The 19,201-nt window shown below is 57.4% G+C and overlaps 1 protein-coding gene across 1 annotated transcript in view; it reads right to left on the reverse strand.

Annotated features, from left to right (window-relative positions):
• Positions 1-19,201, reverse strand: part of dac (dachshund family transcription factor) — a 139,652-nt gene that overhangs the window by 28,696 nt on the left and 91,755 nt on the right. Inside the window, exon 7 of the mRNA XM_017900441.1 lies at positions 6,441-6,524. Within this exon, the coding sequence (XP_017755930.1) occupies positions 6,441-6,524 (84 nt within the window). The remainder of the gene's footprint in view (positions 1-6,440; positions 6,525-19,201) is intronic.

Consider the following 19,201-nt stretch of genomic DNA (forward strand, 5'->3'; position numbering starts at 1 on the left):
AGAGAGAGAGAGGGGAGGGGGGGGGGAGCACGCACGGTAGCCAGTCGACAAGCCGGTCCATCGGGACCCCCGCGTAGGGGTCCGCGGAGATCGTGGACCGTTCTTCGTGGAACGAGACGGCGAATCGAATTCTCGTCTCGTGGCAACTCGTCCGTCGATCGATCGTTGCCGGAAAACGGCCGCGTTGGGAAGGACACGAGCCTCGGACCGTTTGTCGAAGAGCGGGCAAAAGCGGGTCCGTGGTTTCCTCCGGCTCCGACCGTCGTTGCCTTTGTTCTCGCGCTCGACGGAAAGGGTCGAAGGAGCGCGAGCGTAGACCCTCTCGACAGCTTCGGTTACCCTTTGGTCGCGTCGTAACAGTGGCTGTGATTTAATTTTTTCTCGCTGTCCGAGCGAGAGAGCGAAAGAGCCGCGAGGGGGAGCAAGGGGGTGGCAGGCAGAGTGTCATATTCACGACACGGGACGGCGGATGACGCGAGAGCGAAAGAGAGACGAGCGGCCCTCGGCCATTGAAGGGCCACACCGCGCGCGCCGAGAGAGCGAAATCGAGCGGGGGTTCGTGTGCCCGTGTGCCAGCCGGAGAGCCAGAGAAACGGACAGGGACGAAGCGAGAGAGACAAAGGGATGGACGAAGGCGGAGCGAGAGAGAGAAAGGGGGGCGAGGACGAGTAGTCTCGGCGAGACTTAATTAAACAGCGGGCAAAGCCAGGTTAGTTCACAAAGTGACCGCGGCACCTACCCCCTTGTAGCCACCAGCATCGGCTCTTCGCCGATATAGCTACTACCTTCTGGGGGATATACTAGCCCACGTATCGGCTTCCAACGGCGAACGACCACCGGCCGCCGACGCCAACGTCCGACGACGTCGCTTTTGCCTCCGATCGACCGCTCCGAACCCGGTAACCCGACTTTCGCTCGACTTTCCCAAGATTTTAACCCCCTTTTCCCAAACCACCCTTCCCTCCCTTCTAGCGCGACTGCGATATTCTTGGCCCGACCCGGCTCGCTCCAACGACGCCGGCAGCCCGCCTCCGCGAGCCGACACCCCCGTCGGTGGTCTCGGCCCTCTCTCCTCTCTTGCGAGGACAAAGCGGAGACCGGCAAAAAACTCGCGGAAAAATCGAAGCCGGTGCACGATGGCCTGACACGCGGACGACCGGCAGGCCAAAAAGAGGCTGTGCCGTGGGCTCGGTGGCGACACCTTTGTCGTGGCGCGAGCGCCACCCCCGCCACCAAGGGGAAAGAAGGGTTTATTTTCGCGGGGCGGTGGCGACGCGACAGAGTAGTCGCCGGTGTCAGCGTCGCCATCCGACGTTCTTTTTATCTCAAAGCCGTATCCCTTTTGCGCCTCTTCTGTATTCCTCAATTTCCAATGAGTCGGAATACGACATGAAACGCTAAACTGCCACAAAGGGGGTAAGCCGCTCTCTCGCCGGTCGAACCCTTTGCCCGATCTGCTCTCTCCCTCTCTCTCTCTCTCTCTCTCTCTCCCCCCTCGCAGCGCTGATCGAGGTGGAACCTCGCGCCCGTCGCCCCGCCATCCCTTCGCCACCCTTTCTTCTACCGTTCGATTCTTCGTCACACCGCATTAGATTCGCTTCTGCTCCCGTCATTACTCGCGACGGATTCGCGACGGCCATTATCGGGGGTCGCGCGCGTTTCGCGCTGCCACCGTCTCCGATTCCTCGTAACCGAATCGCCCCGTGAATCATCATCCCGTCCAGTATAACCCAGAGAGGAAGATCTAGCTGGAGCAAAAAGTCCGAAAAATCGAGTGCTCGTGTAAACCGTGCGGTCGAATTTTTTCCCCCTCGTGTTTAGAGTATATCTCGAGTTGTATACGTCTTCGCTGAACCAGCAGCGTGACGCAAGTCCATTTGACACATGTTCGTTTAACTACGACGCGTAGCCCATTGCTGTCGTAAACCTCGCTTAGGCCCGAGGCGTCCACGGATATTTCCGGCAAGGTAACGACGTTGTCTGCCCCCTCTCTCCCTATATATATATATATATATTCTGCTCTCCTGACAAGTATCCTAACGTTTGTCCACCGCGATGACTTTGTTCTGGCGCAGCGATCACGGCGAGTTTCCGGTTGCGGGACTCAGTGAATCAGAATGGTCGCGCAAAGGATTCGTAGGCGAACGAAGCCCGAGTAGGGTGGTAATCGACACGTTTCCACGCAGTGGCGTCGTCTAGAGGAGCAGAAGGACGTCGGCTGCGTGGACGGTCAGACGGAGACAAGGGAGAGGACAACGTTGTTGCACGCATCCCCCATCCACCGGTTGCCTCGAGAGCAGTTACAATGCCGGGGAGGGTTCCGGCGATCGGTGTGTGTAAACGTTCACTTCAAAGCAAATCAGCTATCGTTACGCACGGGGGCACCGACGTCATCGATGTCCATACCCGTTCCTGCTACCGTTCTCGTTGTTGTTGTTGTTGTTGTTGCTGCTGCTGCTGTTGTTGTTGTTGTTGTTGTTATCGTGCCCGTGGTCGGCGCCGTTCTCTCGTGGTGGTGGTTGCGAGCTCTTTTGAGAATTAGCTCTTCGAAGCTCGTTCGAAGATGACACGGCTGCGGGTTCCTTTGCGTCGCGACAGATACTCGGGTGGATATGTTAGTCACGGACTATTGATCCGGGGGATGAATCTAATACGAGTAATTATAGGTATCGTCGACGAGCATTGCGTCAGGAATCTTTGAGGGGATCGTCAACCGTGAACGTGCAGCTAATGAACGGTTATCGTTCCTCCGCTTTCGATTTAGGCTCGTTCGAGCTTGAACCTTGACATATTCCCCGGCCGCGCTCCTCGTTCGTCGGGTTTAAATCGTCTTCGGGCTTAAAAATCCGCGTTACGCGTCCACGGCGAATATACCGGTGCCCGCGAAAAGCCGGGGATCGCGCGTGACGGTGGTCGGAACCGGGGTTGAAACGCGGCAAAGTCCCCTGGGTCCCAATTACACCGACACCCGATCCCGGCATTACGGCCCGGCTAATTCGTGGGGTGCGGAGCGTCGCGCGTATAAATCTCGGTCGGTTGATTGTACAGTTTCAATTCCGTTTGTCGCCACTCGTCGTTGCGAAACGCGTCGTCGTCCTCGTCCTCGTCATCGTCGAAACGATCCTTCTCCTGCCCCACTCTTTCCCCTCACTCCCCCTTGGTCCGTTCGCCACGCTTTTTCCCCGGAGCTCGTTCCTCTAGGCGTTTGGCGGAAAAGCGACAGGGGTGTCAAAGGTCCAGGCCGGTGGAAAGAAACCGAGAGAAGGAGGAGAGGACGAGACTTACGCCGCTTACGCGACGCGAAAAGGGGTGTTTCTATCCGGGCGACAAAAGGTCCGGGCTAATTACGAGCAGGCCGCAAGTTGCCGTAACGCTGCGGCAAAGGCAGCTGTCGGCTCCCAAGGCGATCCGCGGAGGTTTACTCGCGCGCTGGGCTTTTTGCTGCGCGGAGAAAACGCGTTCGGTCGGTTCACGCGAGACGTCGGCCAGAATTTCCGGCCGCGGATCCAATCCAGAGCCGCGTCGCGCTTCTTCCGCGTTCTATTTGTTATCCTATCCTCCGTCGACCAATCTTCCTCGCCTATTCCCTCGATGACGGCGCAACGTCGTCCGCGTCGCAGTCGTCGTCGTGGTCGCGGTGGAAAAACCGCGAGCTCGATTAACGACTCTCGAAATCCGGTTCGCGTAACTCGCGGAGACAACTCGTGGGAATGGTCGGCGCGGGAAAAAACTCGTTTTCCTCGTGCACGCTCGGCGCGGGCAAATAAACGCTTGGCTTTTTCAACCTTTCCCAAACAAAGTGGCTTTCCGAAGACACGGGCTCCGCCGCGAGGAGAGGAATAGAACGTCGCGAAGGAAGATCGGAGACGGGAGATTCCGCCTGGTCGGAGCTGCAGGTTGGCCGGTTTATCGGCCCCTGCAAAGGTCATCTGGTTGTTCGACGCGAGCAACGCGTGTCCCATTACAAATCCCTCGACCCGCGCCGAAGAACAACGACGTGGCAGCGCCGACTCCTTGCAACCCCTGCCAAGATAATACGGCCTGCTGGTCCGCGGGGGGTCGGAGATTTCAACCTTTACCGAAATGCCAAGCGGGGCTTTAAACGGGCTAATAACACCGCGCCAGCCTTCCAACCCCCGTCTACCCTGCGATTCCCTGCTCGTTGCACAAATTGCCTTTGCTACCGGCAAGCAGGCAGGCAGGCAGGCAGGCAGGCAGGCAGCGATACCGGGACGCGCCGTAAAATTGATAAAGACGTAGGTTCCACGTCGACTCGTGGATCCGCGCTAGCCCCTTTCCTCTTGCAAGAAGATGAAGAAGAAGAAGAAGAAGAAGAAGAAGAAGAAGGGCCTGCGGAGAAAATGTCAACGTTCCTTTTGCTCCCCGTGATCGGGTAGGACACCGCTCGGTTGTTGCACCGCCTCGGGGTTACCCTCGGGGTACAGCAGGAAGAAAGCGACTACGCGTTGCGTTTCATTTGCTCGCCGGTCATTAGCCGAATGAGAGACGATGGACTTAGCGAGCGGTTGCGTCAATATTCTCGGATGATCGATCATCCGGCCGGAACCGCAGGAGGCCTCGCGCAAATTAAGTATCGTCTTACGCTGGCCGCCGCCTTTAAGAATCCTCGAAAATACGAGAGAGCGGACGCGAACACGGGGAAGAAGGAATTGGTCGGTAGCGTGGCATCGATCATCGGCGTCGACGCTGGAACCGACGGGGTTGGGTCGAGGCCGGGGCGAAAGCAAAAGTTTCGCGCGGAAAGATAAAGGTTTCTATAGTCGTCCGAGGGGGTGGCAGTGGGGCCAGACTATTTCCTATATTTGCGATATCATAGAACTCGCTTGACATTATGGGTGGCGTCGGGGGTGGGCCGAGGGATAGATGGGCTATTCCGTGAGACCGGCTGTCATATTCATGTATTGACACTGAGCTGGTTGACTAATGGACTGCTGTTGTCACAGGCTCGTGTTACCACCGCGAGGGCCCGGCCCCTGCAACTCGTTTTTCCTGCGAATCGACCGAAACGCGTCCACGACTACTACACACCACGACCACGTCGTCCTCGTCCTCGTCCTCCTCGCTGACGTCGTCGTGGACGGACGCGTGGCGCGGAAAGAAGCGAGAGGGCGGAAGTAAAAATAAAATATCGGCTCGATCGAGCGAGCGTGGCCGATCGACGCGGAGCGAGAACGCGCGCGCGGAAAGGCACCCTCTGTCCCCGGAGAGAGGACTTTTTTTCGTACGGAGCGCAATATAGCGATCGCGCGCTCGTCCGCCCCGAAGCACGCGGATATTCCTGTCGGTCTTCTCCACTTTTACATATTTATCGCGTCTCGCATTGTGCTCGCGTCAGCCGGGACGCCGACATCTTTTGCCAGGAAAATCCGCGATATTGAATTTGCCTGCCACCCTTCCGTTGCCGTTTTCGTTCCTCCTCTTCCTCTTTCCTTCGTCCGCCGTGCCAATCGATTCGCTCGCCGCGGCGGAACGCTTTCCTCTCATCGCGAAAACGCTCGCGAGGACTACCATCCTCTTCCCTCCCCCCCCCTCGCCCCGGATGATTCATCGAGCACGCGCTCGCGCCAGGTTCGCGGTCGCTGGACATAACGGGAGCCCCGAATCTGCCCGGCCGAGATCTCCATCTCTGATCGGGCAAGCGCGACACAATGGAGAGATCGCTGCTCCCGGTGCTCGCTTTTTCTTTTTCCTTCCACGCGGCTGGAAAAAGGAGAGAGAGAAGAGGACGGTCGAACAAAGGGAGTGGGTGTCGGTGCAGGATCGAGTAGGTGGTCAAAGAGAAGCAGAGCCCGTAAACGCGAGACGACTATTCTATTACCGACTGACATTCGATACAAACTTGGTCGAGCGATCACGGCCTTTGCCGTGGTCCTTCCACGTTTCCTTCCTTCCTTCCTTCCTTCCTTCCCTGCCACCCCTCTGTGCCTGTTTCCACCCTTCGTTCCATTAAAGTCGCGAAACAGCCGGGACGAAGGCTGTGCTGCTGGCCCGAAGGAGGAGAAGCGAGTCCGAGTCGAGGCTCTAGAGTCCTCTCTAGGGTTCTTCGAGGCTGGAATAATAGGATACCGGCTGGGACCCCGACGAGCGCGGCGAACGCTTTATAGCGACGTGTGTCTTCGTCGTCGATGCTTTGATTTATCGCGGCGTTAAATGGCTCGACGCGGGAACGCCCGCTGCAACCTATCCTCGTCGCGGATCATGGCGCGGTCGCGGGCGTATTATTCTCGAAAAGCTCGTTTACGCGGCCGCTGGATTCGTCGTAAAGGGTGTATATCCGTTTCGGTCGGGGGACACGCGGGCATCCGTGAACAACGAGGTCGATGGAATTTCGCTCGGCCATATGGCCGAGAGTAGTAAACACGCGCGCGTCCGGTCTAGCCGTGACGCGCTGGGGGACGTCGATGATCTCGGGTACTCACCTCGAACCTTCTGCTCGTCCTGGAGTTGTCGCTCGAGGCTGTCCTTAACCTCCCTCTCCCGGAGAACGTCCATCTTCAACTCGGCTGAAACGGAAAACAGAGAAAACTCGGTTCGTCAGTCTCGAAATAGGCAGATCGTGCTTTACGCGAATTATTCACTCTCCGACGAGGACCATCGTCGGTGGAAAGATGACGACGGAGAATATTGCGCAGCGTAGCGGGCTCGTGATTAAATCCAACGGACGGTCCAGAGCTCGCATAGTTACCTCTAATAGAATTACACCGAGACGCACGGCGATCCTGTTCCTCCTAGCTTGTCTCCAAGACGCCCTTTCTCCGTCTTTGCGAACAACCCCCGTCACCCTTGGGACTCGCCACGCTAAATTAGCCATTTCGAATCACGGCAAGAGGGTGGCAGGATCCTCTGCCGGGAGAAACTCGCGTTTCTGACCTCGTCTACCCTCCATTTTCTATTCGGTTTACGCAAACGCTTCGGAAAGCGTGCTTCGATCGTGCTTGTTCCGGAAAAAACGAATCCGGCACCACGGCGATAGCGGTGATGGTGGTGATGGTGATGGTGGTGGTGGTGGTGGAAACCCCTGGGAGAAGGAGTCTCGGGTATCGAGGAGAAAGGAAAGAAGTCGGTTTTCGAGCCGGTAAAACGTTCCCAGGCTCTAAATCAAGCGGGCTAATTCGGTTTAACGGGAGAAAAGAAAGCGGGGGAGGGAAAAGCACCCTCTTTCTGGCTGTCTGCTTCTCGAATTACATCGGTAGCCAATGAGCCGCGCAGCTCGCAACGCGTCTCGCGGCTCATCGACCTACGAGTCGCTCGTTAGATCGCTGCCAATTTGCGGACATTTCGCAGGATCGTTTCCTTCGCGATTCCCGATACGCCGTAAAACCGACCCCTCGTCTACCTCGGGTCCCTTTCCTCCTCCTACAGATATACTGCACTCTTTCGTGTATTTCCGTTTGGAAACTCGCGAAGCAACTGGAAGCAACGGATCACAGGGGTCGTCGGACTGGAACGAGTGGAAGGACACGCGAGAGTGTGCTAGGGAGGGTGGTCGAATAGACGCGAGGAAGCGGCGGATGCGAGAGAAGGGCAAACGGTGGTGTATCGAGTGGCGATAGGGATCGATCTAAAGAGAATTCGGTAGGAAATGGTAGATCTAGCGATAGATGGGAGTGTCGGTCGGACTGGCGGAAAGAGGAGGATCGCGCGATATCCGCGGAGGTAGACGGGGGTGGGGGGGGGCTGGGCGATGAGCCGCGCGGAGAATCAAGCCGGTAGATTAGGTAGGGGCGCGCGTCTCAGCAGTCTGCCGGCAATTTGAGAGCGTTTGCGAGGTCCATTAACGGCGGTAACTCTTCACGACCGGCCGCCACGAAGATTCAATTTGAATGCTAACCAGAATAGGAAGTTCGCGCCGGAGCCCCGCCGTTACGTGTATACGTTACGCGGCTGCCCCTTCCTGCCGTGCTCCCGCCCGTCCGCCACCCCTCGCCCCACCCCTTGCCACCCTGTTATTGCCAATTTCGGCGCGTTTCTGCAGCCCACTTTGCGATCGTTTAGATTATCATCTCTCCCGGTTTCTCTTTCTCTCGTCGGCAACGTTAGGGTTCTCGTTCGACTCGCTTCCCCGCCCCCTTCCGCCCCCGGACCTTTGCCTTTCGCTCCGGCTCGTCTACCTTTCCCTCGGTACCTAACGTTTCCGGGGATAATTGAACTTTATTAGAGATCGTCGTCGACGCGAACGTCAACCCTGCAGCAGCGCGAGTCCCCGGGGCCGGTTCCAATCCACCCGATCCTCCACCGGTTTAACCGTTGCCCTTCTCTCTGTCCTTCCGCTTCCACTTTCCACCGACACCCCTTCTTTCCGACGCCGTCTCCCATAGCCTTCGCGGGACTACCCCGCGAGTTTGGACCAGAGGTCATCGTGATAATTCCACGCCGCCCAGCCGACGAGCGTTCAATTTTCGTTCAAATTTCCGAGACGAAGGCTACTTTCTCCGCGAGAGAGGGGGGTCGCGGTTTAGATCTTGCCCGACGAGGCTTCGCGACGTGGTCGTTGTTTCGAATCGTCGGAGCTCGATGATTTCGGGTGGAATCGAACGCGCGGCTGTCGCGCGACTCGGCTCGGCGCGTTAAGAGGAGGACGAGCGGGCGACTATCGCGGCGCGGAATCTCGCCTAGGCGAAGGATCATCGGCGATAATAATATTCACGGTAGCCCGAGCACTCTGGCCCGGCAACAATAACGGTGCAACGGAACGTGCATGCCACTGTTACCGGAGCGATTCATGGTTATTGATTAGTATATGGTTGGCGGGAAGACGGGAGGCGGCGGTGGCGGTGGCGGTGTAACGTTCGCATCCCCGGAGGGCTTGTACGACGACGTGTACGCGTGGTATAGCTTCTGCGCGGCGCTAAGATATTCGCAGGGCCCCAGGCCACCCTCGGAAACAACAATGTCAACTTAGCCGCGCGCCGTGCCCCGCAATCGTTTGAATAGTATAATGTAGCTTTCGTGTTACGCCCCGCCGTCCTCCGACACGCGTCCATCCGCGTATCGCCGCCTTCCACCTACGCCTACGCCCACGCCGCGAGATCTCTTCCTCGCTTCTTCCGCTTTTCCCGCTTTGCCCGCCTCGCCCGGAGATCGCGAATTTAATTTCGACGGATCACGAGCCCGGTAATAAACCGCCTCTGGGAATTAACCGGCGGATTATTTCGGTAATTTACAACCCCGGGGCGCGTTGCTTCTGCTCCCAGGGAATTCTCTTATTCGCGCGTCGCCGCGAGTCTCCCGCAGTCCCGGCAACGATGCGTCTTCGTCCTCGCGAGGAGAACCTCTCGCGGTCCGTACTCGGATCTCGGATCTCGTTTCCGGCGCGCCAATTTCATAAATTTCTTGACCCCGAATCCCGATTAATCCCGCGCCCCCTCAGCGTTATTTGCCCACGCGAGGGTTTCCTGGGCCGGAGGGTGCGGGCCCTGCCGAAACGACGATATTATTGTTTCCACCCTTGCATATTATAAACGCGTAACGATCGCTCCGGCTCGCAAGTTTGTCCTCTGCCGCGGGCATGGCCTCTGCGCGCGCGGCACTTTAATTGTCCGCGGTGCACGCGAGCGGAAACGCCGCGTCTCTGCCGTCTCGCGCGCGCACACAAGCCGAGACGTTGCGAAGCGGAGCGATCGAGATTCCCCGGGAGGACGCAACGTCGATCGGAGACGAATCTCCGCTTCCGCTCCAACACCGCCGGCCAATAGTTATCCCGCGCGGATTACCATCCTCGACTAAGGGCTACAAGGGTTTCCCTCCTACAGGATTTAAGACGGACTTAGGCCTTGTTCCGGTCGCTGACCACTTTGCCTCCCATTAACCATTAACGGATCTAACGAAAATAGGATTAGATCGCGGCTAGTCGGAAGGCGCGCGCGCGCGCGCGCTAAGACTACTGCCGTTTGCGACGGGCGTCGGGTTTCTTCGCCGAAAAGCCGCGTCCACGGATTATCCGCGCAACTTCTTCCCCGATCCGTCCATCTCCTCCGTCTCTCGAGTTTCCGCTCGATTCGACAACCGCGCCGACGGTGGTCCGCCATACGGTGCTTCAAAGAGGAAGAAAAGTCCGCACTCCACGAGCAATCACGTCGAGGAATGTGGGATTGCGAGCAGCGAATAATAAACAGTCCTTCGGGTCATGGATTTAGTTGAAATTTTGCAGGTTTGCACATCTGGTCATCCAGTTCGAGAAAATATATCACTATAAGGGCAAGTTAATCCTTTAATTGCCACGCTGAAATCACGTGTTTCCCTCGGGACGTCACGCGAGTGCACCGCTAGATGCAAGATTCGTTGTAATACGTTTTTCATGTTGTAATAAAAATTTTCAATCGTTCAATGGGGCACTTTTTATTTCAGAGTATCTTCTAATTAGAGGTTATACTCGAAATGCACCGACTGTCAATTTTCATTCGACGTAGTTCAAGCGCTCCGGTCATCAATGACCACCGTGATGTCACAGGGAAACCGTGGCCTGTCGTATATGTAGGAAAGGAATAAGTACGGCCCTGAAAGAATATCGAGAGTATTATATATTTATATTAGGTCTACCGGAAAGCTCTGTCCGTTAATGTCACCTGAAGTTTCGTGGAATTCGCTATACTTTCCAGACTTAGCACCTGATTCCATCATCCTGGGAAGTGGTCACAGGTAACGATGAAAGTGATATTGTTGGATAAATATAAATAAATTTGTCGAAAATGTATTATCTTCTTTTACTTTAAAAATAGACAGAATTTTTCGTTAGACCTAATATATTTATATATTTGGACTTAGAAATATCTCAAACGCTATCCAGTAGTTGCTCCTACAATGATATATATTCTTGAACTGCATAACGAAATCTGCAAACCTGCAAAGTTTCACTCGAAGAATTTGCACTCTCCTTGTTGAAACAAAAGTGACCGCGTGCGAGAGGATCGAATGTAAGGGATGTTTATGACAGAGCCGAATGCAAGCGAAGAGTGGAAGCCTAGGAATACGTCCAAGTGTTTAGGATACGTGATCGACCGATTGAGAAAGAGAGTTTGAGAAGAGTCAGAGCGTGTTTAGAGCCAGCCATAGAGTTTTTGAGAGATATGGCGCTTGGAATAAGTTTCTAGTTTAACCCTTTGCACTAGAAAATTTTGTAGCTGGAGAAGAGTAGAAAAGCAAAGATTCTCTATTAAAAAACCGACGATACCTTTTCGAGCAGTAAATAAAGAATTTTATCACAACAGAATTGCAGAATTATTTGATTTCGATACCTCGCACACTGTTACGTTACATTAAATTTGACATATTAATTAATCTCGATCTTCCAAGTTTTACGAAATGGTGACTGAGGATCACACCTATCGAGTGCAAGGAGTTAAAATAAACGCTTCTCCCGTTGCCTATCCAACATTTCTACATATATGACCAACGTGGCGGTCAAAGCGTTAACGAAGCAGAAAATCGCAGAGTAATTACGACGAGTGTACTGGCGAGGACGATTCACCGCGTGGATCGCGATGGTTTATCTCGCGGGATGTTTTCGTTCCGCGAGGTATCGGCGTAATTATGGTATCAAACGCTGCGAAGCGTCGTCATTTCGGAGTACCGGACGAGCTCCGCGAGTATATAAGAGCGTGTTTTCCGTATCGATCCGCGGCTAGGGCCATCCTTCCCCGTCTTCTTAACTAATCCTCGCGGCGCGAACAACGAGCGACTCGGCTCCAGCCTCTAACCCCGCGATTGTCCGTGGTGCTCTCGGCCGCGCGATAACCGGCCAAGACAATCGAAGCGGAGGATACGAGAAGGAACGCGGTGTTCGCGGCCGATCGTAGGTGAATAGTTTCGATATCTCGTTCGGCGGTGGAGGCCGCGGAGGACTTCGGTGGCCGTGTTCGTCGCGCCGACTCGCCCGGAGATACGGCGGAGAGCGTTTTCGCGTTTCGAGATAATCCTTCCTTCCTTCGGGAACAGACTCTCCGGGATATCTTTCGCGAGTTATTGCACGGCCGTCGCTTAGAAACCGCCGCTCCTACGATATCGCGGCCCTCGGCTCGTTCCACCTCCGCCGGCCGCTCTTCGTTTTTCCCGCGCGACCGAAAAATCTCCGTCCTCCTGGAAAACTCTCTCCGCCTCCTTCCATTCGCCCCATCACGCGTGCAATCCGTTCTTCCCATCCGTTTCAACGAGATCTTTATCGTTATTACGAGTGTCCGTCCGACTGTACGTACGCGCATGCGTGCGTGCTAGACCGCCCGTGCACAGCGCGAGACATTAATGGTTGCCGATCGTAAAACGTTCACCGGCAAGAATCCCGCGGCATTTATCGAATAACCCTCCACGACCCGTGCCTGACTTCTTAACGATCGATCCTTCTTCTTCCGCCCCTCCTCCGCCCCTTTTCGCCCCCCGTCCGCGTGCAGGGAACGCGAGGAACCGTCGCGATTCCCAGCCGCGAGACCAGCTACCCGCGACACTGTACGCGAGTGTGTCGGGTGAATTTATGCGAAGGCGAAGCGTATCGCGTGCACCGGAAACGACGCGAGTTGTAAAATCGGACGCGCCAGCTGCCCTCTTCCTCTGCGCGCCGTGTCACTCGGGACAACCGTAATTAAGAATCGCTCCGACGAACGCGCAGGTTGCCCTCGTATCTCCATCTCGCAGCCTCTCGCCGATAATAACCGCCTGCCGATCGAGCATCGCCGAACCACCATCCAGTCGCGCTGCATCTTCTCGTTCGTTGCACTCGGAACATTCGTCGCGATTCTATACGCGACGCGTGTCGTACACCGATGCCGAGCGTCGCGTCGGTCACCGCGTGCCACACGCGACAAGCGAACGATGTCTCGCGACAGTGTCGTCGGTGCTGCGTGCTCCACGGTATTCCCGTACCGTAGTACTGTGATCGAGGAAACGCCACGCGACGTCGCGTGAAATCTGATCGAAGCGGGGAAAACAGGAAAAACGAGAAAACGGAAATTTCCAATAAAATCGGAGACGCGGAGATCTCTGTGTATTCCTCGTTCGGTTTGTACTCGGGAACGCGACACCTGTTCGCGCGGACAGGAGGACGGGTGGTGTCCCGAGGGAAGGACGGGACCCGTGGACGCGCTTTCCTTATTTACCCAGCTCGCTGACCCGCGCCTGCTCGCCGCGCTAATCGTCGGGTTACGTCAGGCGAGAGAGAAAATTAGCCAGACTCGTCTCGCGGGTCCGAGGATGGAGTCGCAGGCGCATAATGCGCGCGATTATATGCATTAAGCCGCGAGGGGCGTGCTTTAAGGGCCAATTATCGCGGCGCTTTTACGCCGTTGGCGAGGACCTCTCGCCGAGGCACGATGACACTTTCGAAACGGGATTCTGTCGCGTACCGACCCGTTCCTTCCTTTCTACTTCGTCGTCGTCGTCGTCGTCGTCGTCGTCGTGGATGTCGATGTCGATGGGCCCACGGCCGTGGGTCGCGAAGAGGAGCGGCGAGGCGCGGAGCGGAGGGAAGCGGAGAGACGGCTCGGCGAGAAGAGGCACGAAGCCGCGTGCCGTCGTCGATTCCACGTCGCCGGATCGGAGAGTTGCAACAAAATATTCGTTCCTCGCGGCAGTAAACGGCGTCGTTAACGACGCGACTTCTCCCTCTCGCGCGAGCGCGACTCTCTCGCGTCGCCGTTACCACTGCTCTTTTATTGCCGGTAAATTACACGCTTTATTCGACCCGCGCGACGACCCAACCGAAAGCAAACTGTATAATTGAACGGTAGTTAAAACTGCGGTAGGTCAAGTTTCCTCGCCTCTCTCTTCCTCTCCTTCGCGTCTCCCCGCTGTCGCTTCGCTCCGCTCGCCAGATTGCGTCGATTAGTCGCGAGTGGAAATTCGAATTCGAAGCGGAAAAATCGCTGCGTCCCAGATCTCCGAGTCGTCGCGACGAAACTCTTCGGGGAGCGTCGAAAACGCGATGAATCGCGTGGAAGGATGATCGGACAGCGTACGAGGATCGGAAATCGGCCGAAGGTCGCGAGAGGAAGGACCTCGGCGAGGAAGACACTTAAAACGGCGTCGACGATAAAATCCGCGACGCGACAAAGTTGCCGGAGGACGGTACCTGGGCGGGAGATAGGGAGGTAAAAGAATCCGCGAGATCTCCTCCCGTGGGCTTGGAGAGGCTCGTAAATTTTCGCTTTATAATCGCGCTGGATACGAGTGTGCCTCGTTTCCTCGCCGGGAAATCGCGCGGGGTCGTTAGTCGCCGATGTCCGTTTTGTCGCTTAATTCCGCCGCGACAACGATCGGTGACGATCGAGCGGCAGGATCGATGTTCAGCGATCGTTAAATCCAAGATTTAAGCGACGTCCGCGACAAGGTTTATCGTCGCGTCTCGTACTTTTCCTCCTACCCCGTGGGCCCCGCTCGCGATCCTCTTCGAGATCGTTTCCAGGAAACGTCGCGCCTCCGCGTGTCTCGGCTTCATCCCCCGTCGTACTTGGTCTCGAGACGAGAAGCGTCCTCGTTCCTCGACGATTTTCCCATTTCGCGAACGCGTTTGTTAACCCTTTCGCTGCTCGGTACCCCCGCAGATAGAGCCGTCGCGTCGAAACTGTACACGGTTCGCGAGACCGATCGGCAGAGGCATTCGGTTCGCCGAGTATTGAGGTCCGTAATAAATAAATACAACAAAATACTCACACTGCGTGTCCAGAGTGAGATAGTTGATTTGCAGTAACCGCAGATGCTCGTCGTATGTACAACACGTGTCATTTTACGGAGAGCGAACTATAGTCGCCCGTAGCAGCGAAAGGGTTAACCCCCTGCGCTGCGCCGAAACTCGGAAAAAGCCGTGCGAAACCCGTGCGCCCGAAATGTCGATCACGAGTGGGACTCGTTGGAAGGCGGATACGCGTTGGACGTTGGAAGAAAGACTGCCATTACCGCGAGCCTCGAGTCGGAGTCCGAGTTCGTGACTGCTTTTGTCGTTAAATAAATAATCGAGCAGTTGTTGCCGCGTTAGGCATAATTTATTAGCTTCCCCAAGACCAACGGGCCCCCTATCTTAAATTCCTTCCCTCTGGTTTCGCTGGCACTGGCTCGCAGGCCTAGCCACCACCGCCGTCTTTCCTTTCGATTCCCCGCGAGTGCTCGCGTATCTCGGTCTCTCTCGCGCCGGGACCGCGTCGCCTGGCCCCCCCAAGCGGAGAGGAAAGTCGAAAGAAACGCGCTCGCGATGCGTGCGCGGCCGTAGCCTATAGTTTATCCCGGACCCCTTTTGGCCGGTGGCTTATGCTAAAACCGAGCCCTCGTGGTTTCTCTAATTGACAATCGGCCGCGTTCCCCGGGCAGAGGCGAAGAAGCTACGGGGGCCCCGAGGTGGGAACCGACAACGGCCGCGCCGCTGCGACATCGTATTGTCTCGCGTTTTTATTCCTACTTTCCTGCCCGCTTCGGCCGCACAAGCACGCCGGGGGGGAGGAGGACAAAGGGTGGAGCTGCTCGTCGTCGGTTCCTTACCACGGAACGCATACCTCGGCATCACGCTCGTTTGCGCTTTCCACGGATTCGCGCGAGAATAGCCGGTCCCGGGTCCCGGATCGCCGAGTGTGCGTGCTCTCCTCGGTCGCGGTTCGAATTAACGAGTAACAACGGGGCCACCCTGACCCGGGCGCCAACGTGTCCCATTAAAGGCGCCCTTTTTCTTCCAGCCGGTCGAGACTCGCTGCTCCCGCCCCCCGTCTCGTCGTTCCTCCCGCTGCAACCGCTCCTGCTACCGCTGTTGCTGGCTCCTGCAGCCGCTCGTTATGAAAATTCCTCGATCCGCGTTCGATACCGGGACGCGATGGAGCGGATTACCGGCCGCGCCGTGCTCGCGATTCGTCTCTCGTCCTTGCGTTCCGGAGTCGTGGTCGCGGTCGTATCCTTCGCGGCGAACTTTCGAGACGCCCTCGAGCAGGGCTGCTTCTGCTCGTTTCCACGCGGCCTGATTGATTTACGCTTAACCCCTGCCAGCCAGCGACCCTCCGCCCCCGGTCGGTCGCGCGCTCGCCAACCCGAGCAACGCTATCTCTCTATCGGCCGGCCGAGCGGCCATTATCGCGCAAACTATACGCACACGTGTATCTCCACGGCACGCTCGTTTTTTCCCCGCATCGTTTCCGCCTATCCTTCCCACCCACCCCGTCGCATCCGCGCTCTTCGGCCATCCTCGAGCACGACGCGGATGCTTCCGTGGCCTCGCGAGTCGAGGATCGATACGCGCGATCGCTACGCGTCTTCGTCACGCTCCGGGAGCAACGGATTCGTGGAAAACGCGGAGCGCGGGAAAGCCGAGCGCAAGAACGAGGGTGGCAAAGTTCGCGAAGGGTTTTTACGAGCGGCTTCTCCCCGCTCCGGCACGTCGTCGTCGTCGTCGTCGTCGTCGTCGTTGGAGACCACGAAGCACGGCGTTCGAGGTTTATCGCGTCGGATGTTTGCTTTAATTAGCCGGTTCGCGTGGTCTCGGATTTAATTAAGAATGGAACAGCTTTATTGCCTCGGAAACGTTCTCCCTTGGCGGCAGGTCGCGCGGACCAGACACGCCGTTGCACCACCGAGTCGCTGCCGCCGGTGGGGTCGGTTTTGTTTTCAGTGGCCCCGAAGAGAGTTGCCCGACGAATCGATCGGAACACGGGGTACGCATCGAGAAGCTTCGCCGTGGCGTTTTTCCCCTCGGCTCCCGCCGCTTCTCACGGTCCCCGCTATTAGCCCGCCCGTAATTTATTACTTTCCACCTTAATAAGCATAATAATCGCCGCGGCCGGTTGTTCGCGCGCTCGCAGCCCGCGCGACCTTCGACCCCCGGACGATCTTTAAGGTAGCCTCGCCGAGCGGTTGCGCGCGTTTAACGATGCTCCTCCGCGCCGGGGCCGCGTCGATCCGCCGCTCGCGAATCGGAGCATCGAATGAGCGTTTGAACCGGACGAGGAATCGTTCTAGCGGACCGCGAGGGTGGAATACGGAATCGGTAAAGGGCGATTGGTTGACCGAGGTAATAAGCGTAGCTCGGTAGCCGGACTCTCCGCATCCTGGTCCCCGCGGCGAGCCTCGTGCACTCGAGAGAAGAACTCGGGAGAGAGAGAGAGAGAGAGAGAGGGAGAGGAGAGTGGTTGCGCTGTCGCGCGGCGTGGCTCGCGGTAATAGGATTTCACGTAAGCAGCCTCCCAGGCAGCGGCCAAAAATCGAAGGAGCTTACGGCGAGATGCGCCGCCGGCCGGTGCAGCGAGCAGCGTGCAGCTTGGAACGAAACGGCCGAGGAAAAAGGACGAGCGGCGGCGGAGGGCGGGGGCGGAGGCAAGCGACGCGACACTGCAACGCGCGGGGGTCGGGGGGCAGGGACGGGGAGAGACACAAAGGAGCGGAGGAGAGAACGCTTGGCGGAGGAAGCCGGGAGAGAGAGAGAGGCAGCGAGAAAGAAAGACGTCCGGCCCGTACAATTTTAATTAACCCGGTACCGGGTAGCCGATCGCGATCGAATCGGGTGCACGATCTACAAGGAATCTACATAAGATCCTCCACTCGCGGCTACAACTCAATCCCCTCTTTCTATTCCGCTCGCTCGGCGGGCCTTAAGCGACCGGCCCGCCACGGACTCTCTCCTTCCTTCCTTCCTCCTCGGCGTCCAAGTGTGTCCGAGCGCGCTCGCGAGAGTCCCTGTATCCGTGTGTGCGCGCGCGTTCTCTGCGGATCCGTGGACACGGCGAAGAAGAAGAAGAAGAAGAAGAAGAAGAAGAAGAAGAGGCGCGCACAATCTCTGCGCTCCCGCCGTGGCCTCCCCTCGTACCCTTATCTCGGCCAGCATCGAAGATAGCGAGCTCTCCGCGTTGCTCGCCAGCATCCGGCGAGCTCATATTGTTCTTCTCCGTGCGCGCCGTGTAACTTACCGAGCGAACGAGACCGAGAGAGTACCCTCTCCTCACTCTCTCTCTCTCTCTCTCTATCGCTCTCGTTTGCTTCGTATAGCAGCAGTTGCCTACTTTTACGTTACTTTTTCTGCCCCCCCCGCGAGTGTGCAGAGGCAGTGAGACACGGTCTCTCTCGGCTCGACTCGTGCGTTCGCGACGGACTTAACGAAGTCGAGGATTCCACCCCCCGCGTGCCTTCTCGAAAATCGCCGCCAAGGTTTCCACGGCGAGATCGAGTCCGGTTCTCGAAACGGGAGAGAGAGCGCGTCGATGGCCGATCGCGCGCGACTGCCTTCGAGAGGACTTGGCTCGTGTTCGCGCGTCCGCGCGTATTAGGGCGGCCGGTCGAAGCGGCGAACACGCGGACGACGACGACGACGACGACGACGACGACGCAGCCATACGGAGAAGCTCGGTAACACGATAGCGGCCGTATGTAAAACCATCTGGTGTAAAACGAGCTGCTGGCTCGTTCGAGTATTAAATCGGCCCGCTCTCGCCCCCCGCTAGCCCCCCGGCGTACCTCAGGCCGCGCTCTTTTCGTCCGTCCGCTTCTCTTCCTCCCACGATCCGCCCCACGAATCGCTCCCTTTATCCGGCTGCTCCTCGCGATCCCTTTTTTCCGCCCGTCCTCCGATCATCCGCTCGCGACGGAAAGCTCCGCGTACCCTACTACAACGCTCGTGGACACGAGGAATCCGCGCTAAGCCCCCCCCTCGCGGTGGAACGTCGCGCGGCGCAGCGGATGAACTCGTCGCCGTGTTCACGTGTCGGCCTCGGGACGCCGCACGTCCACCGGTCGAACCGTCCTCTCGCGTTAAACTCCCGGCTTAATCGGCCGGTCGACCGGTCGCGGAACAAAGGAAGGCCTGCTCGCGGCGATCGCCGCCCAGAGATATCGCCGATGCCTACTTGCCGAGAAACAACGCCGCGTCGCTTTCCTCCTAAGCGGAGGAAAAACGCCGCGGAGGGTACCCCGATCCGCTCCAATGCGCTGCGCGTTGCTCCACCACCGTGGAAACGTCGCTTCGTAGCAATCGTCCAAGAGCGAGCGTGGTCCCCCGGAAAAATGGGGAATTTTCGGTATCGCGTGACGAGACGAGGCACGCGGACCGCGACGAGCGTGTAATGGCCGGTAAAGACGCGCCGGGTACCCGGATCGGTTGGAAATAACACGTTCCTGTCGGAAATGGCACGAGAAGCAAACGGTAACGACATACTCGAGAGCTAGGCGAAATTACGACGCTCCGAACGGCGCCTAAATTGCTACTCTTTCCCGTAGGATCCTTAAACCTCGA

This window comes from Eufriesea mexicana, unplaced genomic scaffold, assembly GCF_001483705.2.
Source record: "Eufriesea mexicana isolate 0111107269 unplaced genomic scaffold, ASM148370v2 scaffold474474835, whole genome shotgun sequence".
NCBI lineage: Eukaryota > Metazoa > Arthropoda > Insecta > Hymenoptera > Apidae > Eufriesea > Eufriesea mexicana.